This window comes from Neopelma chrysocephalum, unplaced genomic scaffold, assembly GCF_003984885.1.
Source record: "Neopelma chrysocephalum unplaced genomic scaffold, ASM398488v2 Primary Assembly neopelma1_98, whole genome shotgun sequence".
NCBI classification, from domain to species: Eukaryota; Metazoa; Chordata; class Aves; order Passeriformes; family Pipridae; genus Neopelma; species Neopelma chrysocephalum.
This window is the reverse complement of record NW_020897761.1, coordinates 2,956,747-2,982,330: the sequence shown is the minus strand read 5'-3', so window position 1 is coordinate 2,982,330 and position 25,584 is coordinate 2,956,747. Positions and strand designations below refer to the sequence as shown.

The window sequence follows — 25,584 nt, the reverse complement described above, 5'->3', positions numbered from 1 at the left end:
TTAATGTTGGCGTAGCAGATCACATCCTGCTTGTCCGTCTGTTGTGGAATTGTCTGGCACAAGCATAGGTTGATGATGTTTTCAGGATGCCAGTGCTTGACACTGGGGAAGGTGTAAGTCTAAATTAGCACTGGGGTGTGTGTTTTTGTGTCTCCAGATTTCGCTCTCTCCAGCAGAAGGACAGAGTTCAAAGAGGCTCTGGCTTTCCTGGAATAGGAAATGGCAGGATCCACCCCAAAGCCTTTTCTCCTCTTACCCAGAAGGGTCCCACCCCAGCTGGGAAGCCCTGTATCTAGCTGGGTGTGGAAATGTGGGTGGAAAGGTCTATGTGAGGACTGTGCTTCGCTCCTACCCCTCTGGTGCTGGTCTTTCCTCTTGAACATGTGTGAGGTTGTGTTTGGTCTGGATCTGAGCTTGGGGTTTGTCTTTATTCTCCATTAGAAAGGGGGAAAAGAAATTCAGGAGGCCCCAGTGAGATGGGCCTGGAGCAGGGTGGCTCTCCCTCCACTGAGCAGGCACTGGTGTCCAATTTTCTGTCTCACTTTGTTAAATGGACCTGCAAACCCGTTGCAAAGCCAAGATTGCAGAGGCGAGCACCCACGGCCAGATTGCAGGGTCTTCCTTAACCCAGCTCTGCTGGGCTTCTCCCCACAGTTTTCATGGGAGGTCTCAGCTTCACCTCTTCACCAGTGAGAAGCTCCCCAGAGTGGCATGGCTGGCCCTGGGGGATGGGGTTTTCTTTTGGAGATGAGTTTTGATCAGGCCTATAGATGCCTTCTGGGAGATGTAGTTAGATGTGGGAAGTACCTTGTGGTGGCCACAAGGCTGTTTTGGAATGAGTCCCCTGCTTTCTTCCTCTCAGGAGGTGGCTTGGAGGAACCTTTCCATGCTGGTGACATGCAGGTCACTCTTTGCACTCCCCACCTCAGAAGGTGTTCAGCAGGTGACATCCTTCGGCTTCAGTTGTAACACGCTGTGGAAATAAGCAGGGAGAATCCCTTGGCAGTTGGTTCCCTAGCCAAGGGCTCCAAGTTGCTTTGATTTGGACTCTGCTCAGATGGTTCTCCCCCTGGTACATACCTTCCCCACAGGCTTTCACAGCGGACTTGGGCTGGCTTTGGCTTTCTGCCTGTGCACACACGGCCTTATGGCCGAGGTGATGTTACCGCTGTGTTTCAGCTTTGTGTGAGTCCTTTCCCACCTCTGCATCCCACAGAGGACTTTCAGAGACAGAGGAGCCACCTGAGGAAGGGAGATGCTGCAGAAATGAAGGCGTGGTGGCCTGGTGTGCCACGTCCCCTACTATGTCCAACTACTCACTGGGTCACATCCATGTCTGGCTTCGGGGGCCACCACTCCCAGAGGCAGAGAATGGCTGGTGTAGATTGTTTTCTGGGAAACAGGGACAGAGAAATACAACATCCATGTTTGCAAGCCCCTGGGGACATCTCTGGAAGAGGTGGTGTGGAGGTGCTTGGGATGCAGGTTGCCGAGGGGCTGGGGTGAACTTTGGAGGCGTGGGGTCCCTTTTGCACCAGTGCTGCTGGGAGAGGCTGTTTTTATCTGGTGTTTTGCACCCCTTGGCTCAGCAGCGGAAGGTGAAGGGTTCCCCTGCCTGCCCTGGCTGTCGGCAGGGCTGTGCAGGCAGGACATGGGAAGGGAAGGAGGAGAGGAGAACGCCCCAGCCGCGGGCCCTGGCCATTTCTGGACGAGTAGGTCATCTGGGTGTGGGAGGGGAGCTGGTGTCCAAGCCAGCCCGGAGAGGCTGAGATTGGGTGTATGTGTGATTTGGGGGAAAGTGAGAAGGGATTTCTTAGGCGAGAGGAATGCAAGTTTCCTCCTTCACATATGTCTCCTGTTCTTCCAGTTTGCAACAAAAGTCATCAAATTGCCCAAGACCTGGCAGCAAGGACAGCCCAAGAACAGCCCACAAATCACGGGAAAGCATCTCCCCTCCTCCCTGCCTGCCTCCAGATCCTTGAGCATCAGGAACCACTTCAATCCCCCTTTGGACAATAAAGCTCCTGCCCCTTCCCATTGTGGGTCAGCTGCACAGCCCAGAGCTTGTGCTTGCTGTAGGACTGGTTCTGGTGGGTTAGAATTCTGGGTTTCCCTTGAATTGGTTCTATTTTTAAACCCTTCAAATGGTCCAGACAAGGGCTTGAGCTCTGAGACATCAGAGGTGACCGCAGACCTCCATTTGGAGGAGACACTGTGACATGGCTGGTGTGACTTTGCTTGTCCCCAGGTGGTGGGGACAAGTGGCAGTGACTCAGGTCCTGTTTGGTCTTTGTGGATTATCAGGCGCTGGGAGAAAAGACAGGGAATCCCAGGGATGGCCAGCTGGGGAGCACCAGGGTTTGGGGGTGTAGGACTCTAGCTGAGAGGCGAAGGAGCAGCTGTGTGTCAGGGTGAAGGGTGTTTTAATGAGCCCAGCCCTTTCCCTGCAATCCTGTCAGCTGCTGTTTTTTATTTGGCAGAAGGAGCTGTTGGTGCAGCAGAGCTGCAGAGATGAGGCGAGCCTGTCTGAGCTCTCCTCTTCACCCTGTGCGTCTCAGGGATGGGCAAAGTCCTTCCTGCCGTTGGAATGGCGAGGTTAGGATCACCGCTGAAGGGGTGCTTCGTGCCATTTTGTCCGTCTCATTTGGGGCTCCCAGAGCAACGTGAGAGTGGCTGCAGCCCCACCATCCTCCCCTCCATGATCGCTTGTGTCCGGCCTGGTTTTGCAGCCACCTGGCTTGCACCAAGAGGCACAGGTCCATGAGGATCTCTGTAAGAAAGGCATTTGGCTTACCCCATTTTGGTCATTTAGTTTTAGTATTTTCATACAAGAAAACAATTCTATCCATTTTACTATTAAGTGTAGACTAGCAGTGATACCAGGACTGGGACCACCGAGGTGTTCCACCTTCAGGGTCCACCCCTCATCCCGTGGCCCATAAAACAATGATGGGGCAGTTTTCACCAAGTGGTCTGGGGGCTCATGTGATGGAGGAGACACAGAGGGCTTCAGCATGGCCAGAGGGGCAACTCTGCCAGCTTTTGCCTTCCTGGATGGGGTAGATCCCCCTGGAAGCCAGGCACAGAGCCACAGCTCAGAGGGGAAATGTTCATGCAGTGGGGCTTCCCAAGCTCAGACAGGGGGAAACAGCTTCAGATGAAGTCAAGTTGCATGTAGTTGTTCTGCTTGGGATACTTTTTTCCCTACACAGCGCTAGTCCACCCCGGCAGGATGCCCTGTTGACCACCAGCATGTGGTGCTGGTCCTTCTTCCACTCCCGTGGTGAAGTCTCACAGACTGCCCTGCTCACTGAGCTGCTCGTGGGCAAGTCCTGGGACATGGCTTGCAGGGGAGCTGGTGGGCTGCCTCCTTCCTGGGCCTGACACACCGCTCCCACACCAAGCTGCTTTCCGCTTCCCTGCTCCCGCCTTCCTCCTCCCGCCGCAGCATCTGCTCCGGATGTTTTTCCCCTGAACAGCAGAAGCTGCATTTTTCCAAGCTGAATTTCCTTTGTTTTTTTTTTTCAGTCTCTCCAGGGTCCTCTTCAAATTGTTTTGCTCCGTTCCATCCTCTCCAGTTTATTATCTCCTACTAATGTTATTAACATGCTAATTAGTCCCTAATTGCAATTGCCAATGAAGATGTCAGACAGGGCTGATACTAAACCTGCTCCTTCACAATACTAACCCTGATCCTTCGTGTTGTTCTTTTCCTCTGAATTCTGCAGATTACTCTGTACCTCTCTCATCATCATCTTGATTGTGTTCCACAGATGGATGCTCACGTGTGTGGGGGTGGGATTGCTCCCTTAGGAAAAACTTGCTGAGATGCAGCATAGGGTGCTTTATAAACCCCTAGGGCCAGGGTGTAGCTCTGAGAGACGTTTTCTAGCTGGTCCCAAGGTTTTGTCTCAAAGATTAAGTCATGCCTGGCTTTCCATGGCAACCCCCTTGGGAGGCAAAAAGAAGAGGGCTTTGGAAAGTTAAAGAGTGGCATTTGCCATCCCGCCTATACACTCAACGCTCTGGCTGCTTGGGCACTGTGCAAAGGTCTTCCATGACTATAAATAGGCAGAGAGGTAGGCAAAGAGATGGTGAGATGGGATGAGGACAGGCAGTGAGCCAGCCTGGGCCGGCATCTGGAGCTCTCATCGCCTTCGTGCGCAGAAGAGGTGCGGTTTGTTCCGGCCACGCTGCTCTCATCAGGCAAGGTTTGCCCCCGCAGAGCCTATTTTTGAACACAGCCCCCCTTCCCCCCCAGTTACCTCTTGGAGGTGCTGCAGAGAGCCAGGGCTGCCTTATGGCGAGATGTCCCAGCGCTGCTGTGGGACATCGAGCCACGTGCTCTGAATAGCTGCGTGCAGACGTGGCCTATGGAGATGAAATGTGGCTCTTGACCGATTGCGAATAAATCAGGGTCAGGAGCTTGAATGCTGGCCAAGAAACCCAAAGGGATAAAATATAGCCTCTCTACAGACTGTTAGCAAACAGCACGTGGGCTGAGATCTGCTAGATAAATTTATGCGCTGTGAATTGTTCACCCAGCTGTGGTGGAGGGATGGATGGACCCACGGAGAACTAATAACCATATGTGGTGGACATGCCTTCAGTGCTGACCTTTAGAGGGTCCATCAAGACTGGGAGGTGGCACAGTGACATCTTCTTAGGGATGTCACTGGGAGGGAATGGGTGCATGTGTTGCTTGGTGCGAGGGAGGGGGATTCAGGCTACCTCTGCTCTGCGCGTCCCGGAGACAGGCTGGCAAAACAAATAACTGCTCCTGACCTTGGTTTTCCCATCATGTCATTTGACATGGATTGAGGATAAATACCAGGCTCTTTGCCTTTGCTTGGTTGTTTCCAAGATCGTGGGACTTGCTGTCCTGAGAGCTCCTGTTCCTGCTGCAGCCCAGGGAGATTTAAAATGGGAGGAGGTAAAGGGAAAAAGTAAAAAGGTGGGATTCTCACCCAATTCCAGGCTGTGGGCACAAGACCTCCAGCACCCACTGTCACCCATTTTAGGTGAAACACTGGGAGCTGGCAGCACTGCCCTGGCCATGGGGGCTGCCTCCTCTTACTCGCCCCAAATTCCTTGTAGCCACAAAGGGGAACATCAGAGTCATGTTGGGATGAAATATCCTGGCGGCGGAACCAGCTCTAGGCAGACCGACTTAATGAGCCTTTGGGCTCTGTTCAACTGCTTTAAACTGGAGAGATGGGCCCGAGCCCAAAACGTGGAGCCAAACAGCCTTGTATTTGTCCAAGCTGCATAGTAGTGTGAGTGGTTCGTGGCTGGTCCCTCCTTTCTTTAACCAGGCATCTGCTTCCCACCCTCAGCCCCGGGACGCTGGATGTGTGCATGCTCTCATCAGAGGGGACTGGCTCATATACTTATGTCAGCATCTTATATATCCACATCTCTGTCTTGGCTGTAACTCAGCTTAAAGGGGCGACCTGACCACCCTGTGGGTACCAGGCCCTGTGCCCTGGGTCTGGCTATGGGAGGATGTTCTTGTCTCATTTACCCCAGCACTGAATTCTGCCAACTGTGAGTCAGAGAAATGTGGGGGGGAGAAACATCCCATGTTTTTGGGGGAAAAGCATTTCTCCCAGGGCCTATCCTGCACTCCTGGGCTGGGCTGGGAAATCTGCCTTTCCTAGGCTGCAGGGGCTATCAAGGGGGCTGCAGACTGTCTCTGCTTTCTGGGATTTGCAGCATTGTTTTGAGGGTGAGAGTTGGAAAAAGAGGCTTTTTTGAGGCTGGGCAGCCTGGGAGTCCTGACCGGGACAGACCAGTGGCTGGCCATGCCCAGCGTCTCTCCTGCACTGTTGCAGCAAGGTAATCCATGTCCTGGCCCCGGCAGGCTGCAGACTGACTGGCTAATCCATGTCCTGCCTCGATGGCTAATCCATCAACCCCCCCTTGCCACCCCCTGCCCCGTGCCTTTGCCTTGGGCTGTGACTTTTGACACAGGCAGGACACATTTAACAGTGTGCTCTGAATGCTTTGCCAGTGGCCATCAGGGGGTTGTGAGCTGTGGGGCTGTGTCACAGCTCCTGCTGGAGTGACACCAGGGCTGGCATTGCCATCCCAGACCCTTGTCCCAGAGACAGCCAGCAGAAGATGAGAGTCACCAGAGGCTGGTGCATGTGAGGGTGAAGGATCCCCACCGTGCCTCGCACCGGCGTGCGATTCAGTCATCTCATTCCTTTGTAAGTTGTTTAGACTGTGTCAGAGCAAAACACAGCAAGTTTTAAACACCGACTGTTTATCCACCAAGGTGTCTTTCCCTTCTCCCCCTGGCAGTTGGGGATTTTGATGAAACCTTTGAAGGAAGCCATAGATAAAACCCAGATTAATGAAATCAGTGTGATGAGGTGTGACATGGTGCTTGATTGAACGTGCCTGTTGCTTTTTGTGAGACAGCTCAGAAAAGACCAGCACTGCATAGGGAAGCCCTAAAGATATGCTTGGGGAAAAACTTTTTTATGTTTTTATTTAAAGGATGTGATTTGGCAAGAAGGTGTCAGCATGGTCTTTTGCTCTGCAGCCAAGCACCCCAGAATGCACTCCTTTATCATTATGATCTAGTCCATCCCTTAAAAAAAGGCATCTGCCAGCTTTTCCATAGAGGAAATGATGTTGGGGCAGGCAGGAGAACTGTGCTCATGCTGCTGCCCAAAGCCACTTGCTTATCTCAGACCAGACAAAAGGGAGAAGAAAAAGAAGGGACTTCCTGACACCTGAGTATTGGGAGGGACATGTCTTTCTTATCCCATCTCTGCCCAAATCATGGAATCATGAGTTGGAAGGGATCCACAAGGATCATCAAAGTCTGACTCCTGGCCCTGCACAGGATGGCCCCAGGAATCACACCATGTGCCTGAGAGTGTTGTCTAAATGCTTGCTGAACTCTGGCAGACTTGTGACACTTCCCTGGGGAGCCTGTTCCAGCCTGACCACCCTCTGAGTGAAAAATCCTTTCCTAATATCCAACCTAAACCTCCCCTGCCAGAGCTCCATGCCATTAATGAATGAGCTGGTGTGTTTAGCGTTGCAGTGAAAGACATGAGGCTTCTGCTGGGAATGGGGGGCTTTGTGGTTTAGCAGATCTAACCTCCTACCTGGATATATTTGTGGTTGCTGTTGGTGCTGTTAGTGGTCTCCCTTGGTTTCAATCATTAGGTTCCAGAGTGAACAGTAGGCACAGGGTAGTTTACACTTGTCTCAGATGTGAGGGGACACCCCAGTTTCAATTTAATACCCTTCAAAGGTGTTGCCTTCTAGCTAAAAGGATTAGCAATGTCATTCTTGCTGTTGTCTTCCAGAGAGTCCCACTGGGGGTTTGCAGAGCCCTATCCTGGCATTGCTGCTCTGTGGACTCCTATCCCACTGGCATATCCAGTAGCTGGGAGAGCCTTCTCCCAGCTGAAGGCATTGAGATATCTTCCACGAGGGGTTCGCAGCTAATTGGTACAATCAATATTTGTTTTGCAAATGCAATTGGAGGGAAAGAGGGATTGAGAGCGCCAGAAATTCAATTGACCTGTAAAAACAGATACGGTGTAAAGGGAATCCTTTCCCTGCCAAGCAAATATTTAGAAAGCAGAAGCAATAAAATGAATAAGCAACAAAGTAATATCCTGCCTCTACGGCCGCCGGAGGCTGCTGGGAAGGGCTGCTGCCCCTGACGCTGTGATAACCCTGAGCAGACAAGTGGCAGGAACCTGTTTCCTAGAGAAAGCGTGTTTGCTTTTGCCCTCTAATCCATCAAAAGCTCATCCTGGTGCCTTGGCAGCACTGGGACCTGTCTCAGGTAGCCTGGCAAGCTGGCACCATCCCCTCACCCCTGCAACCATGACTATGGGATAAACCCAGTGGTGGCACAGGGGACAGGGCTGTCCCTGCACCCTTGTCTCCCCTTGTAGGGGTCTCTGCTCTTTGCTCCAGTGTCCCTGCTCAGCCTTCTCTGGTGCCCTGGCAATGGAACACACGGGGGGAATGCTCTGGGTGCTGTGTGGTGTGAGAGGTGTGTGGGGCAGAGCATCAATAGTTCCTGCCTGGAAGGACATTCCAGCATGTCAGTGCTCAGCCTCAGCATGGCTTAGTGTGAAAATCAAAATAGATAAGGAAAAAAAAAAAAAAAGAAAATGTATGTTTTCAGATCAAAAAGCTCCAGAAAAATGTTTTGGGTAGGAAGTGGTGAGATGGTGTCCAGCCCAGGCTTTGACCAAGCGGGAGCAAAGCACACGAGTCCCTCTTTTCTACATGGCTCAGCATCCCTGGGCTGAGCCCTTCGGTACCCAAGTGACTTGAACCAGAGAGGTTCCCTTGGGCTCATGGCTGAATTTAAAAAAAACTCTGTGGAAAGCTAAGATTTTTCAGAAAAAAATCTTAAATGTATGTATATATACTTGTGAGTGTGTATATATATGTATGTATTTGTATAAAATAGAGCAAGCAGAGTGAAGGGAAATGATTTTATGGAAAACTCTTAACCAGCTCGAGTGCTGAGCACCTTTAGGCTACTTTGGAGCCTTCTGAGCATCTTCTCCCCATGGAGGATATTAACCCCTCAGATTATGTCGGAATCTGAGAGTGCTGCTCATTTACTGCAACAGAGCCTTTTTTGGGGGGCATTCATGGCTACTGAAGTCACATTAAAACACAATCGCTACACAGAAATCCAAGCGAGGTTTGAATTTGCACTGGTGTATTACTGAATTTTTCAAGAGCATGTTGGCTAAAAATGTAAACTTCCCTCTCAAACGTCCTCAGACTGAGGAGGAAAAAGCTCTAGAGGAGCGAGCAAATTTCGAACACTTAATAACCAAAATTTCCTGAGGCTCTATTCCTGTTTATTGTAAGACTGAGCCCATCGGGGCTTATTGAACCCCACGGATGCTCAATACCTCTGGGAAGCTGATGCTCAGGCCCACAGAAGGCAGAGCAGCTCTGGTTCTCCACACACGAGATGTCATTTGGGAGCAGGTCACTTGCAGGGATCACAGTTGATGACCTGCTGCCCATGACCAGGCTGGCTCTGCTGCCATGTCCCCAGACCACTGATGGCATGAGAAACCCCCCTGTGTGCCGTCATCTGTTACCTCATCCCTGTCTCAGGTGCCACAAGGTTGGAAAATACACCCCAGGCATTTGTTTCTCCCAAAACCCCATCCCGAGAGCGCACGCTAGAAGAGCGCAGCAACGTGAGCTCAGTGGAGCAGGGGGGAAAAAAAGATGGCTTAAATTTAATGTCTTTTTAGATGAATATTTCCATTCATTCCAGAGCATATTCCTCTGGCATTTCCAGTGCGCTTGTTTAGCCGAGTAGTTAACAAACTTCATGGAAACACATGTTATAGTGCTCTCTAGTGCACAGAGCTATGTATGAAGGATGCCTCTTCTGAGATATCTCGATGTGCAGCGCAGCTTTTGCTCCGGAGCAGCCTGTTAACCACAACAGCTGCTTCCCATTGTGGAAATGCTATTGAAAGAAAAAAAAAACCTCAACCCCATCCCAACAACCTGACAACACACGCAGATGATATTTATGCAAAACCCTGCTTGAGGGTGAGCTGGAGCGCAGGGAAATAAAAGATAAGGCAAGAAATAACCCAGCCGGGAGAACGATATCTCCCTGCCGGCAGCGCCCGGTGTGCTCCCGCGGATCTCTGTTTGCCGAGCTGGTCTGAAGCAGCTGGTCTCTGTGTCCAACTTAGTTTACTCTGTTTAGCTTTTATACAGCCGAGCGATTTTTATAGCCGCTGGAGCGCCGGGAAGCTCGACAGGATATTGGCCACCTCCTAATGAGAATTCGCCGCGTTGGCACATCGGCACGAACACCCTGTGAATTTTAAATGCCTGGGAAACGGCAGCTCCTGCAGCCCCATCCCCGAGAGCTCGGAGAGTCCTTGGGGGGGAACACGGGTTTTCTGTTTAATAAAGGAAAACACAAGCCTTGATTGTAGCCTAGGAGACTTGAGAGCAGCTGGGAGCCCCAGTGCCGGTGGCACTGCTGGACGCAATGCACGTCCACCCGCACTGCCCTTGATGGTGATGCTCTGGGAAATCCCCCCAAAGGGCAGAGGAGCCCATGCTACCCCAAGCAGTAGGGATAGGGGGGGTCCTAAGGGTGAGGTTGGACTTGTGGGACCAGCTGGAATTGAACTCAGTCCCCTGGATTTGCCTGCTCCCTCTTTGAACCTGTTGGTACAAGGTGGAGGTGAATTTATGGCATCGTGGGGGAGTAGGGGCTGGAAGGGACTGGAAGTCCCCAGTCCTTCCTCTGCATGTAGTAGGGCTGACTTGGATACTGGATCAGGTTGCTCAGGGCTGGGACCAGTCAAGTGCCAGCTGTGCCCGAGGAAGGAGATTTTTCTGAATATCTTTCCCTTTCCCTTCCTCTTTCCCTTTTCTTTTGTAATCCTCTTTTTGAAAATAAGAACGGAAAATAGAAAGGTTTAATTTTGTTTTGTGTCCGTACTAGTTTTCCATTACAGGAGGTTTAAAAAAATATCGGAAAAAAATATAATGACTTGCAAGAGAAGGTACCTTAAGCTGGAGCAGAATGAAAATAGCTGCTCCCCTCATGGTGGTGGGAAACGTCAAAAAAACAGTTTGTGTGTAAAATCCCCAAGGGGGTAGGAAAATCAACCCTCAGGAGGTTTTAGCCAGGACATATATTTCTTAGAAAACCAAAAAAATTAGTTTTCGAGATCATCACATTTTTATCTGCAAAATGAATGACATGAACAGCATTTCCTTCTCTCCTAGTTTTTCCTGCCCCGCTTACAAAGCTGGCCAAATCGGGGTGGTGGCGGCAGCAATGGCACATCCTCTTGCTCCTGGTGATTTTGCTTTTCCATCATTTGCCTCTCCATTAATCTCAGTACAAACAAAGGCTCTGAAGAGACAAGCTGAAAAGCTCCTGGGGGTACGTTTAAATCAGTCCTTTCTAATAATGTCTGTCGACCTCTCTCTGGAAGCACTGCTCCCCAAGGAAAGGACACGGAGCTGCGGCAGCGTGCTGAAATATGGTGGGGTGTAATTAATTCTGACCTCTGGCTCCCGCTCACTCACTCTCAATATTAAATTTGACTAGTGATATTGTGGTTTTTCAATTATCCTTGTTTTCTTGGGGGCACAGGGGGGGCTGAGGGGGGTCGCTGCTCAAAATTCAGCTTGGTGGGAGATGCATCGCTTGGATGCAGAACTGCTGTGCTGGGAGCTGAATGGGATCGATCCTTGGGTTGCCTTCATTGGGAGGGCATTTGGGCTTGGGTATGGTGATATGTGTGCCTCTCCCCCTCCTACCCATGCGCCTCTTGCCTCCAAAACCAGGTGCTCGATTGTTGTTGGGATAGGGCCAGCTCCCTGCCTGATGCTACACACTGTTATTGGGGGGGCCACAGAAGGAAGCAGCCATTAGGGAAACAGGGAGGAATATCAGCACTTTGGTCTTGTTCTTCTGGTCTTGCCCAGGAGATCACTTTCTGGCCACTCCTGTAACCAGCAGAGGATTTTTATCGGGCTTTTGGAGGGGGCACAGAGCCATCAGCTGCTATAGGACGTTGTTGGTGAAAGTCTTACAAGTATGTCCTTGATCAGAAATAGAGCAGCCTTAGAAGCTGTGTACTTGCTTAACCTTTTACTTCAATGTGGAGAAGGCTTGAGGGTTGCTGGTGTATTTTGGCAGCGGCAGTTTGCTGGGAAGGCTTTGTTTGTCTGTTTACTTAACCCTACCATTCTAGCAGTGCCCCTGTGTGTCACAGCATGGTCTCTGGAGGGTCCGGGAGGTGTTAAGTGACCACTTTTGGATCTTGTTCAGGAGGCAGGGATGCAGGTGCCCTTTCCTGGGAAAACTTGCATGGTTCATGTGTAGCAGAAGGAGAGTTAAAACCCCCCTCTCCTCTGATGCCCTCCTTTCCTCTCTGCTACCACCTCCCCAGTGTGTCCCTCATCACCAGTGTCCTCTGCCATGGCACCAGGCTCCAGAGGGGGCTGCTTAGGTACTTCCATCAGGGCTGCAGCTTGTTTAGGGACGCTCCCGCAGAATACCCATGCATGGACCTCCCCAGTTTAACCCCTTCAAAGCTCCAGGGGTCCCTGGACGAGGCTGTCCCCCTCCTCCACACCTCATCCATCCCTGACATGACCTCTGCCTTCGAAAGTAAGCTGTGCTTGTTGGCATCCTCTGCCATGATGGGCTCTCCAAGGAGGCGTGCAGGGCTGGGGTACATGGCAGAATAGGATGCTGGATGGGATAGAACCACTGGGTTTGGACCGCAAGAGAGCTGGGTTAGGTGAAGAAAGGTGAAAAGCAGGACTCTCAGGCTTCACCTCCCTGCCTTGCTTTCCCAGCCTCTCAGAGTAGGCAGCCACCAGCGAGCTGCTCAGGGGTGAATTTGCAAGAGGCCAAGACTTGGCTTTTTGGACTCCCTGTTCCCAGTTGTCAGCAGTGGCTCCCTGGACCCCGGGGAGAACTTGCACCGTGGGGCCGGGGAGGCGAGCTCACATCAGCCCCCTGGGTGAAATAAGCCCGTTTCAGCCCGGTTGCCATGTCCCCTCAAAGTGTCGGAAGACGCATTCAGGCAGCAGGAATGAGAAGGGCTTGAGCCGGGGGGAGGGAGGAGAAGGGAAATTAAAGGGGAAAAAAAAAAAAGGAAAACGCCACTTGCTGCAAAGTGAGTGAATTCTCCAATAAACCCGAATCTGCTGAGAATACATTTTACAAACATGCAGCAAAGTTGGCCGCTTTTGTTTGGGCGTTTGTTAAGCATTAACTAAAGAATGCCATGGTCCAGCCTGCTCGGTGTGAAACCTAATTCTCCCCCTTTCTGGAGCCATGGCATGGAGTGCTCAATTTTTTTCTCTCTGTAGGACTGCAGCCTTCTGGTACTCCAGCCAAAAAACACTCATATTTTAGCGAGCTTAGCCCCGGCCCCGTTGCCAGGCAGTAAAGCGAACACTTGTCCGCCTCGGGGTGGGGGGGAGGGAACCAGGAGACGGGAAAGGGTCAGGAGAAGAGCCCCGGGGAAAACATCCCTCCTCTGTCCCACTGGAGAGTTCTTCGAGGGCTTCGGGTGCACAGCGAGGGAAGCAGGGGCAGCTGTAGGTGATTTCCTTTCTCGGCTTGGGAGCCCAGATCCCTGGAGGTCCCCGGGATCACTGGTGCTGAGTTGCCTTGTGAATCCCCAGGACGTGCCAGCCTGCTCTCCACAGCACTGAGATGGACCCAGCCCTTTCCAGGTTGCTCCCGTGGCCTCAGCACCCCTCCTGCCAGGGCCAAGGGTCCACGTGGTCCCCCGTGGGCAGCTGGGGGATGCCCTCACTGGCACCACACATGGGGTGCATCCATCCCCCTTCCTGCTTGGCCACGGTCCATTCCCTGTGCCTCATACTTTTGCCCCACAGGGGCCAGAGCAGGGACAGGGTGATGTGAGCCCAGCAGCAGCAGGACAGCTTCCCTTTCCCAGGCCATGGGTGCGGGGTTGACAGTGACTGGCATTTTTCCACTGCCAGCCTATTGAAAACTCGGTGCTGCTGTCCCCCCTTCCAACAAGTGACAGTGAGTGAGATGACAACCAAGTGCCAAGACAACTCAATCTGGTGTCTTCACTCCCCGTGGAGCCCTGAAGTTCAGGGTTTGCTCAGGCTCCTCCTGGGCCACAGTGAGAGCATGAGATGAGTTGGTCAGGTCTCTGCACAGAAGTATTGGAAAACCCAGCATCCCTGTCAGTCCCGGCAGGGAGGTGAGCAGGGCAGCTGCTTTGTAGGGACCGGTGCCAACAGTGCCCGTTCCAGCGGGAGCCTGTGGGGTCACACAGGGGCTGCCCCTATGCCTCTAATCACATCCCCAGGCAGGCTGGTGCAGGCAGCAGGGAGAGCATCCCTCCTGTCAGCAGAGCTGCCTCACCTTACCCGCTGCCTGAGCCAACCCTCGGCGCAGCGATTGAGGTTTGTCCATCAGTATTTAATATCGGCGTCCCTGACCCGCCGGCCCCTCCCCGGGGAGGCTCCGCGGGGCTGTGTTTGTATGCGGCTCACGCAGACAGACAGCAGCCGGGAAGCGCCCGTCAATCACAGCCCCTTTCAGCCTGTCACCTCAAAATAAAGGGAGAAAGAGGGGGTGGTGGCTCCGATGGGAAACCGGGGCTGCCCGCACCGCACCCGCTCCACCGGCACGTTGGGAAGGGACGTGGGATGCACCACCCCAGGGGTGCCTTCGGCCACACCTCGACATTTCTAGGTTTCAGTGATGCTGTGTGGATGAAAGACCCCAAAGGAGAGGACTGAGGTGCTGTCTTGAGGAAGAGGAATGGTGTGGAGAAGTGGGACTGCACCTTGGGGAAGGGGGGATATCTGTGACACCATCAGAAATGTTGCACTTTTGGAAATGCCCAAATATTTTGCTTCAAGGTTTTCTTGAAAGCCACCACCAGCACCTCGCTGTTTCGAAACAGCAGATTTTCATTTCAAAAGGGACCTAAACGTCAGGGGGAAAAAGAAAAAAGGCAGATTAATCAATACAGGAACAGGAACATTTTTAAGATCAGACACAAAAGGCCGCGTGTTGCGATAGAAATTGCTCACATCACCATTTTTTCATTCCAATTCGCCCTGAGTGGGGTTTTTTTCATTTACAAACATTTGCTGTCATCGCTTCAATGAGGCATTTTCTGAGCTGCTGGCGACAGGCTGGGACTCCACTGAGCATCCCAGTGCTGAGCAGGTCTCCCTGCCTGGTGTCCTGGCCTGTGCCTGCCAGCTTCCCACCTGGCTAAACTAACCCACTGCTGCCAGCCAGGCATGATTTAGCTTTGGAACCCCAGCCTAGGGAGGGAAAAAAACCCTCTACTGAGAACTAAAGCTGGCAGCACCCCGAGGATGGCAGAAGTGAAGGTGCTCCCGTTGCAATTCAGAGGGTAGTAATTTGCCCTTGGTTTAGAGTTGAAGTCCCTGGGCACAGCCTGTCCTCTTTCTCTTCTGCGCAGCCTCCTGTAGGGAAATGTAATCTCAAAGTCCCTTCCACAGATGTAGTGAGGCACAAAGAGAGGGGAGAAGAGATGACATTTGCTCTGTGGCCTGCTTGCAGCAGGAGGGAGCTGGGTACAGAGCTGAAGATCCCAGAGTTGAAGGAAAACCTCTGGATCCAGGCTGGTATGCCTTGCTCAGGCTAAAATGTTAAATTAATTGCTAGATGTGGTGCTGGAAGAAAATTTTCCTTCAGCCCCATCTCAGGTTGACCAAGAGTGTTTCAGCTGGGTTATGCATGCAGGGGTTATCCATGCTGGAGTTATCCTGTATGGGGTTGTTACTGAATGGAAGTATCTACGCATTTGTAGGGTTTTCCATTTGTGGGGTTATCTGTGGAGGGGGTTATCCATGCGTGCTGTTGTTTCCCAGTCCCTGCAGAGTAGCTGGTACTGTCCAGGGCTCGGGAGACCTGGGACACCAGTGAGGCCCTGTGCTCCCTCTCCATTACTACCCATGGTAGGCTGTGCTTTTTCTGCCTGTGACATTTTAGCACCTAAGGTCTCCGTTTATTGTGTGTTTCGCCTAAGCTCTCTGTTTATTGTGTGTTTATAAGGAGCTCTTTATGGTTTCCTATTGTGGAAGAGGTTTTATGGGGATTTCTCTGCATCTCACATTGCCCAGGGATGGGGAAGTCCTGCGGTGAAAGATGCCTGGTCTGACTGGCACCCCTCAGAGAGAGCTGTTGGGGACTCAGCAGTTGGGAAATAAATGGCTTTATGCATTTAATATCAGGCAGCCATTTAGCTAAAACTCACACCTTCCTGCTTTGCAACATGCTTTGGACTTGGAAACATCCATCACTGGGCTGGTGCTGCTGTGCCTGACTGGCAAAGGTTTGTGGCTCTCTAATAACTGCCTTGGAAACAAATTTTGGGCACATTCATTTATGAAGATTAGATAGCAGTAATGTAGTATCTTATCAATATTTTATTGCTGGGAACTGTTAGTAATCCCAACAGGTAGGGCTTAAACATCATTTAAATAAGATGAGAATGTGTTACCAGACGAATACAAATTGCCTTCACTTTGACATAAAAGAGACATAATTAAAGATGAAGTGACTGCAGAAATATTAACACAAGCCAGTGTTTCTTGGAGCCGGAACAAGAAAAAAATGACCCTTTGGAAGGGATGCTTTCAAGGGAATATACATCCCTCTCCTCCCAGGGCAGTCATAGGGATGTTGGAAATACATACATCTAAGAGACAGGCAGTTGTATGTGAACCTTGGCAATTAAAGCTGAATGTAGAAAAATAAAAGCTACTAATGGCAATATCTGGAATTATAAACCCCCTAATCTCCACCTTTTCTTTGATGATTTCCACTTTCTGTGGTGACAGTAGTGTTTTATAAAAGCTTTATAATACCCCTTTCCCACTTCTTTGGGCATGCTACAATCTGTTGAGTGTGCCCAGGATTTGGTTGGCACGGGGAGAATGATGCACCACGTATCCCCATGCTTGCCAACACTGTTTGGGGGAGACCTGGGAGGGAACAGGCATAGCCCATGTGCTGGCAGGAAGTGTCCATGGGAGAACCCGGATGTGGGAAGGAGAAAACAATGATAAACGGGGTACATTTGCAGGCCCCATTCCTAACCCTTGACACCCAGCCCTAAAAGCTGTTGGGCACTGCTGGTGGGTGTCAGCGTGCCCTGGTGCCTTCAGCATCTCTGGTGTTACGGGTGCCTTCACCTCTGGGACACAAAGACTTGCATGTGCCTTGCTCTGCTTCCATCTCCCTGTTTTTTTCATCACCAAAACTTCTTTAAATGATCCCCATTTTCTGATGGTTTTCCTGCAAGGGTTTTGCATGTTCTTGTAGGAATGGGGCTGCTCCGGCACGTTTCCTATGTGTTTTTTGTATCAGCCAAAGAAAGAGGAAGGATTGAAAGCTCACTGGTGGCTGCAGGACTGCCCATCCCCTCCCTAGCCAGCCCCGGCCCCTCCACATCTCCCCCAGGGGTGACACAGGAGATGGGGACCACGGAAGTGGGAGCTATCTGGGACTGGTGGAAGACTGGATGCAGCGCTCCCTGTGTGGGTCCCTGGGGCATCCCCAGGCTGGGACTCGGGCAATGCTCGGAGATAACCTCTGCAGGATGTGTGCTGACTTTTGACTTCTCTTTCTGGGCCAAAGTTGTCAAGACAGGGGACTAATAATATCCAGTTCCCACAGATATTTTGAACAAGACTGGGTAAACAGTGATTTTTTATTCTATGGGGTCCAAGCCAAGAACTCAGGCATCTGGAGGTGGCAAAGAGGTTCTGATTTGATACCTTCTCTATTGGGTAAAACATCCCATTCACTTAAAATATCCAGCCCAGGGTTAATTCCAGGTGCCTCCAGGTCCTCTCTGTCCAACACTGGTCCTGCCACCTCCATTTTTCTTGCCTCAGTTTCCCCAACTGTAAATCGTTGATCATTCTCAGTAAGGACATTTAAAGCTGAAGAAAGAAAAGCTCTGTTTCAATCTAAAGTGTTACTGCTGTTATTATTATTGGCTTTTAAGTCTAAAGCCAGTGTGTTGAAACCTGGGAACAGTTTAATTAGGGATGCCTCAAATGCTGTCACATCAATGTCAAGGAACAAGCTGAGCTTTTTCTTTTCCTTTTGACAGATCAAGTCTTCAGTCTGTCACTGGCCTTAACCCCAAACTTGCTGCCATGGAGATTTTTATGATATATTAGACATTCCTGATGTGTTTGCAAGTGGGAAGGGGGCTGTTCCAGTGACCCAGGCCAGAGGGATGGGGTAGTTTGTGGGTGACTGACAGTGCAGATGCTTCCTGTAGGTGCTTTGGAGAGGCACAAATGAGCTCACTGGCCCCATTGTCATCTCCAGCATCTCCTTAGGTCTAGGCATGACCTGGAGGCAAGTGGACATGTAGAGCTGGCTTGATAAGACTCATGTGGATGTGTTGTGTCCTGTGTCTTCTCATGGTGGTAGCTGGGGGAGCTACCACCTGTTGGGCTGTTGGGTTTGGCACCTGTTTGGTTTTTATCTTGAGCATCTGGATGTTGGGGTTGTCATCATTTGACTGCATTCATGGTAAGCATCTGGTAACAGGTCAACCAAAACTGCTGAGGTTGACCCAAAGGCAGCATCCCCCACTGGCACAGGGCAAGTGTGCAGCACTTGCAGCACGTTGCTGTGTCACTGAGGGGTGCCAGCACCGTTGTGCCCAGCCCCTCGGTGCAATCCAAACACCGAGGGGGTGTCACAGCGATCCTGTGCCGATGCCCATCTCCCTACCACGGGTGCCCCCTCCCTTGTCCCCAGCATCCCCACGTGCAGGCGGGTGTGACAGTGGGATCTCCTCTTGCTCCCCCAGGCTGTTTGCAGTGAAGTGTGCCGGGTGCCTGGAGGCCATCGCGCCCAGCGAGTTGGTGATGCGCGCCCAGAAGAGCGTCTACCACCTGCGCTGCTTCTGCTGCTGCGTCTGCGAGCGGCGCCTGCAGAAGGGAGACGAGTTTGTGCTGAAGGAGGGGCAGCTCCTCTGTAAGGGCGACTACGAGAAGGAGCGGGAGCTGCTGAGCTTGGTGAGCCCGGCTCTGTCGGATTCTGGTAAGGGGCCGCCCGCGCCCGGCGTCTCCCTGGCTGGTCCCACTCCGAGGCCCCTGCGAGCACGGTGGGGTCTGGAGGTGAGGTTTGGGCTCGCTGCCCTGAACTTCTGCCTTTTTGTCTGAGGGGAAAAGCTCTATAAGCACTGTTGGGTCCTCCAGCCAGAGTCTCTCCCACATCAGTGGCAAGGGCTTGAGCGGGGACGTTGGCAGTGGAGAGGGGCTGCATGGATAGAGGATCCCATCTCATTAGGCCCATTTCTATGAGGGTTTGTGATCCTGGCCTGTGCAGGGCACCAGCATCCCATCCTGAGGGGTGTACAGCCTCCCTGGTTGTGGGAGGGAGAGTCATGATGGTTGCAATGACATGTCACACCTTCTCACCTGGGGAAATGGAAGAACTGCCCCTGGTAAAATACACTCTAACTGAGAGATTTCTTCCTAAAAAGAAAATCACAGTTCCAAGCATTCCACTGACTACCTTGGCCTAAACCTGTGTCCCTCCCCTGTGCCTCACTGCCCTTGCCTGAGACCCTGGAAAGGCCGAGTGAAAGAAGTGAGCTGCTTCTGCTGCACTCGCCCTTTTTAATAACAAGGGGAAACTGAGGCACAGAGCTAAAATATGAGCTGGCAGCAGGGAAACTGCAAATCTTGTGTCCCCAGCAGCTTCCCAGGCAGGTGATGGCCAGAACCAGCCTGCTAAGCCAGCATAGTGACACTGTGGGAACATTGCAGAGCCAAGGGGGACTCCAGGAGAGGTGACACCACAGCTGGAGGTGGGCAGGGGGCTGACATCCTGCTCCAGCCAAGGTGACACAGCCGGCTTAGGTTGCCCAGAGCATCAGATCAACATTGAAATATGTATCCACAGTCAGTGCAAATCAAATCCAAATGTTTCCCAGGAAGACAAATTTAGTAAGAAAGCCCAGCACTGGGGACCAGGGGGGTGGAAATGATCTGCTAGCAGAAATGCTCGTGTTAATGCTGTCCCCACAGAGCACTGCTCCTCGCCAGGGTGGCAAGCCCTGTGCCTGGTTCTCTCAGCTCCTCTTAAAAACTCTCACTTGGGAAAAATCTGCTTTGCAGAGGGAAGGATTTACCTTTAAAATACCATGCTCTGGAAGGGGCTGCCAGCAACTGGCAGGGGGCTGTCTTTTCCCTTCTAAAGCAAACCACTGGAATTTAAAATGCAGAAATCAAGATTAGGAGTGTGGTGTTAAGGTGAGAAGCATAGACACAACAAAGCCTGGTGCTCTCTGCCAGGCACTGGAATGCTGTAGCTGGGAGAAGGTGTGTGAAGGGACAGGGATGGTTTTGGTAGATCTGGAGCAAAAATTTCCCAAAGCCCATATTTCTCTGTAATATTGTGCTCCTCTGCAGTGAGAGCCTGGCTGCTTTGCAGCACTGCCTGTGTGGGTTCTGTCCGAGCTCTGCAACCCGCTTGCTCAGGAGAAAAAGTATCCTCCCCCCAAATAACAGTGATGATATTTAAAAAATAGAGTGAGGCCATGGGAGGAGGTGGCTGGGGAAAGCTGGTGAGTGATGGTCCAGTGCTGGAGGAGCTGGAGAGGCAGGAGTGCAGGAGGATCCAGCATGCTTATCCCTGGGAAAGTCCTTAACTGATTGAAGAATTATTATTTTTTCCTCTGGGATGTACAAACTCTTTCAGTTAAAATAGGAACCAATGAGGAGATGTCATGCACGAGAGTAAGTAAATTGGTCACAATGGTTTGGGTTTGTTCCTAGTGGGGGAAAAGGGCAGTTTGGGAAAGGTTGGGGAGCTGTTCCTCCCCAGCGACTCATTGGCCTGTGGTTCAGCCCTGCTGCCAGGGGCTCCGGCCAAACCAAGAGCTTTGACTTAGCAAAATCCTCCAGGGGAAATACTTATTTCAGTAGAAACTCCAGCTGAGGCCTAAGGGATGCGAAGGGCCAGTGTGGGAGTCAAAAGGGCATGGCAACCCCTTGGCTGGTCAGAAACCCAACCCGAAGCCCCTGACATCCCCTGGCAGCCTCTGACTGGGGGGTCCCGGCCCTTCCCATCTCCCCGCAGACCCCATAGCTTAGCCCCCCCACCATCCCTGCCTGCTTTTGGTGGGCACCAGCAGTTTGTCTCGCATGGCTCTGGGGACAGTGGCACGGTGTGGGGCAGCCCAGGTACACATCCCACGTGGATGGTCAGTGGGGTGTGGCTTCTCCCTTTCCTGCTGCATCCTCCCCTGGGGAACCCGTTGCCATGCCGGGGGATGCAGAGGGGTGTCCCCACTCCGGACCCAGTCTCAGATGCCCTTCACCAGCAGCGATGTGCTTGTCCAGCCTCTTCCCTGTCCCCCCCTCGCTGCTTTGAAGCCCCCCACCCTCCCTCCCCGCGGCCGCCGCGCACCAAGGGCCACTTTATGAGAAAGCACAGATAAAAAGCGAGCCATATGTTGTCTGTAATCTCCCAAACCCTCGCTTCAATTACTGCCTCCCCCGAGCCTCCGCCGCCCAGCCTGAGTAAACAAGCCCCTCTGAAAGAGGACCCTGCTTTCCAATTAAAAGCGTCCTAACGTTTCTCCTCTCCCTAAATCCTCCTGAGCGAGGAATGTCCTGGCCCCGGCGGCGGGATGTGGGCTCGGCGGGTCGGACCGAGGGCACGCCGCACAATATCCGTCGCCCCGGCCCCTTCCCAGGTGACGTCAGGGGCAGCCCTAGACACTCATTAATTTCTCCCCCCTCCTCAGTGGGGAAAGGCTTGAAAGGGAGAGTTAATTAAAAGTAATACCCCGCCAAATCCGGCTTCACTTTTCCTTCTTTCCCTTTGACACTTGGAGGGATTTGGGGAGCAGGTGTTGGCGGGGGGAGGGCTCAGAGGGGCTGCTCTGAGCGTGTTTTCCCCCTTGGAGTGGGTTTTGAGCATCATGGACTTGATAGAGTCCATGAGCCTGTGGCTTTGCCATGCTGGGTTCTGCCCCTCCCAGGCTGGAGGGGAGTGGGGTGCTCACCTCGTGCTAGGGTGCCAATGGGTTCAGGCACCAGTTGACATTGCTCCTCGCATTATGTGTAAAAATCTCTACCTTTCCGTCAAAATTAAGCCTCTTCAGGTTTCAGGAAGGCAGGCAGCCCAGTGGAGCAGAGATCAGCCACTGCTCAGCCCTATTAGCCATCAGAGACTCCACACCCTGGGCCTCCCCAGTGCTGGAGCTCTCAGACCTGCTGCAGTGCTACATCCCTGGTGTTGGGACATGCAAGAAAACAGAAGTTTGTCTTTCCTGCTGCTGTGGGCATGCCATGGATGTGTCATGAGTGAGCAGGGAGCTTGAGCAGCAGCAAGGCCCTGGTTTGCAGGGGCCAGCACCCAGGTCCCATCTGTCTGGGGACTGCCAGCATGAAGAGTGCTCCCTGTCCCATCCTTCCCAACCCTCGCCATGGGGAATGTCTCTGTATTGACTGGTGAGCCCAGGAGAGAGCCCACTGGTGTAGAGGGGAGAGAGAATTGGTACCTGAGAGCATCCTTGCTGCTCCACTGGGGTCATTGCAACCCCTCACCCTGGAAATGTTCTCCCATCTTTCCCCATTCCCAACTGGGCTGCCACTGGATTTATACTTTTCTGGTGTATGATCCATGATTAGCTCTTGCCATAGGGTTTGACCTGGCCTGTTTTCACCATGAATTACTCTGAGCCAGGCTCACGTTCCCTGGTGCATTCCCAGAGCCATGGTAGCCCCGGGATGGAGTTGGGCCAAGCACAGCCTTGCAACCTGTATCTGTATCAAACCAGCACCTCAGCTCCATTATCGATTCCCAAATGAATAGTGCAGGAACTTTCTGGAAAAGGCTCTAAGTGATTTATAGCTAGTGAGAGGAAAGGACTTGTGCTATCTAACTTGTGTTACAGCCCTCCCACACCAGCTGAACAAGGGAGGTCATCAGCACAGTGGCAATGCAGTAAACGAGGAGGGCTGGGAAGAGGCAGGGCAGTGCTGTCCACTTTCCTGGAGCAGATCTTTCCCGAAGGCTCCATGGGCCTGAGTGGTGGAGAGCAGCAGGGAGATACCTCAGTGCCTGGGAATGCAGTGGAGCAGCACATCACAGCGAGTACCTGAGGGGTGAAGCCTGAAGGACCCTGGGCTTCTGTCTAGGGAGATTTAAAACTCCACAAAAAGGGGGAAATGTAGGCCAGAAGGTGTCCTTTAGAAGTGTGATTAAAGGTCTGTGCTCTAAATGTAGTTGTCCTCCAGGGTAGAGCAAAGCAGGAGGGGTCTGTGAGGTATTTAACATGTTGCCCCCTCTGAGCATGCCTGCTCACCCAGCACCCTGACCTTCCCCAGCCTGGGCTGCCCAGGCCGTGGGACCTGATGTCTGTCACCAGCTGGGCTGGGGGACAGCCCCAGGGGCACAGTGGTCCTCGATGTCTGCTGTCCCCTCACGTGGATGTGACCTCTGTGTCTCTGTCCAGATATGCCCCCAGCTGTGGCCTGGCTGGAAATTCCTGAGGAGCAGTCAGGGGTTTGGGTCTGATGGAGGGAAAATCAACTGTCCCAGGGTTTCACAAGGCAGCTGCTCAGACTGTTGGGGAAAAGAAGAACCCACAAGCCCATCTGCTGGCTGAGCAACCACAAACTACAAGTGACAGCAGCTCTCCCTTCTGCGAGCTGCCATAGGGCAGCCAGCCCCAAACCTCAGCTTCTCATACACATTCACAAGAAGATCTCCACCAACACCAGCTTGTTTTAAATCTCCCAGATTATTTTGGACACACTGGAAATGGTGTGTGTGGCCCGTTGTCTTTTAAGGACCTCCTTTTTTTCCCCCCCTTTAGGCAAAAGTGACGATGAGGACAGCATCTGCAAACTGGGCCAAGCCTCGGGGAAGGGCACTGAGGATGGGAAGGATCACAAACGGCCCAAGCGGCCCCGGACAATCCTGACCACGCAGCAGCGGAGGGCGTTCAAGGCGTCCTTTGAGGTCTCATCCAAGCCCTGCAGGAAGGTATGGGGAGAAGGGCCCGTGCCCAGCTGCCTCCAGCCCTCATGGATGTCCTGGATGCTGGGCAAGGACTTGTCCTGAGTGCTCTACCACCTCCTAAAGTCCCCCTGAAAAGCTGAGTGGGCTGAGGCGCCGCTGTTGTTCTTCTCTCCCAGGTGCGGGAGACGCTGGCAGCAGAGACAGGGCTGAGTGTCCGGGTGGTGCAGGTCTGGTTCCAGAACCAGCGAGCAAAGGTGGGTACAAGGGGTAAGCCCCCAGCAGTGGCTGTTGATGGGGCTCCCTCCCTCCTGGCTTTGGCCAGGGGATGACTCCATTCCCTTTTTTCCCCCTTCTTCCTGGTCAGATGAAGAAGCTCGCCAGGAGGCAGCAGCAGCAGCAGCAGGATCAGCAAAACACACAGCGCCTGAGCTCAGGTACCCCCCAAGCTCTCCCCACGCTTGGGGTCTCCCTGTTTCCCAGCCATCTCCAGGCTTCCCGGTGTTGTTGGGCCACCCAAAAAGCAGCAGCCTGACTGTGCTGATGACTCGATCTTATCTTCCAGGCCAGACAAACGGCGGCGGCAGCACAGGGCTGGAGGGGATGCTGAACCCTTACACCACTCTGCCCCCGCCCCAGCAGCTGCTGGGCATGGAGCAAGGCGTCTACGGCTCCGACCCTTTCCGGCAAGGGCTCACCCCACCACAAATGCCTGGAGACCACATGCATCCCTACGGTAGGGCTCCAGGATTTGCCTTTTGTCTTCTCTACCTCAGAGAGATGCTGAGCTGTGATGGGGGCATGTGTGGGGGGATGCAGCGATTTCTGGTGGTCCCCTCACCCCTAAAAATACCTTACTCTACAAAAGCTGGGGGTACCAGGCACTGCCAAGGTGCCGGAGGAGAAAGCAGGCTCTGAAGCCCTTCTGCTCCTTCCCTGCTTCCCAAGGTGCCGAGCCCCTCTTCCACGACTTGGATAGCGATGATACCTCACTGAGCAACCTGGGTGACTGCTTCCTCGCCACGGCGGACGCGGGGCCACTCCAGGCACGAGTGGGAAACCCCATCGACCACCTCTACTCCATGCAGAACTCCTACTTCACTTCCTGAGTGCAGCGTGGTCCCTGGCATGGGGCAGTTGCCACTGCTGTGCTGCCCCAAAAGGGGCTGCAGAGCCCTCGGGGTTGGAAGGGAGGGAGAAGCAAAGCTGCTGGGATGCTGTCAAATATGTTTTAGCTTGGGATTCCCAAGGAGCGAGTTAAGTTATGGGTTGCATAGTTTCATGTTTCTCTTAGGAGCCTAGGATTAGGGACAGGAGTGGTTTTTGCAGCTGGCTGGTGGATTTTCAAATTTCAAATGGGGGAACAAATTTCTCGTTTCGGCAGGGGGAAGGGGAGTGTCCCGTAGGAGCATCCCAGTGCCATGTCCCCTCCATACCACCTTCGGAAAGAGCAAACTGCTGATCTTCATGGAGAGAGCCCGCAGGATCAGCTGGGCTTTGAAATTTGAAAAGCTGACAATGCTTTGGGGAAACATGAGGGAAAATGTTGCTGCAGGTTTTTTTTTTTCCCCTGTGTTTCCTCAACCGGTTTGAGCTCTCGCTGCTTAAACATAGGGACTTTTAAGATAGATGTTCCCATGTGAATATAGAAAGCTAGAAACCCCTAACATTGTCCCTGAGGAAGGGGCTGTGTGTGTGTATGTGTGTGTGTGTGGGCACGCACATGCGTGTGTGCAGAGCCGTGTGGCTGTGAGTGTTGTACCACATGGCCACACCTGCCAGATTGTATCAACAAAGTTTATTTCTAAGTCTATCAGAAATTTACTGTACAGCAAAAGTAACTTTATTTTCAGCGTGAACCATATTTAAGGAAAGACTCAATGCACTTAAGTTATAAGAGGAAATAATTTACTTTTTATAAACGTTATGTTTAGGTTGCAAAAGCCCAGTGGCAGGGAAGGAACATGGGTTCATTTCAGGAGATAGGTTTGGGTTTTGGGGTTGGTTATTTTTGGTGTTCTCAGGTGGCCCCACTGCTT

The 25,584-nt window shown here is 52.4% G+C and overlaps 1 protein-coding gene across 1 annotated transcript in view; it reads left to right on the top strand.

Moving 5' to 3' along the window:
• The window catches only part of LMX1A (LIM homeobox transcription factor 1 alpha), a 42,273-nt gene extending 17,587 nt beyond the window's left edge, over positions 1-24,686 (top strand). Inside the window, exons 3-8 of the mRNA XM_027694819.1 lie at positions 18,375-18,607; positions 23,403-23,572; positions 23,725-23,802; positions 23,913-23,982; positions 24,111-24,281; positions 24,494-24,686. Of these exons, the coding sequence (XP_027550620.1) occupies positions 18,375-18,607; positions 23,403-23,572; positions 23,725-23,802; positions 23,913-23,982; positions 24,111-24,281; positions 24,494-24,654 (883 nt within the window). The 3' untranslated portion in view covers positions 24,655-24,686. The remainder of the gene's footprint in view (positions 1-18,374; positions 18,608-23,402; positions 23,573-23,724; positions 23,803-23,912; positions 23,983-24,110; positions 24,282-24,493) is intronic.
• Positions 24,687-25,584: the final 898 nt, after the last annotated feature.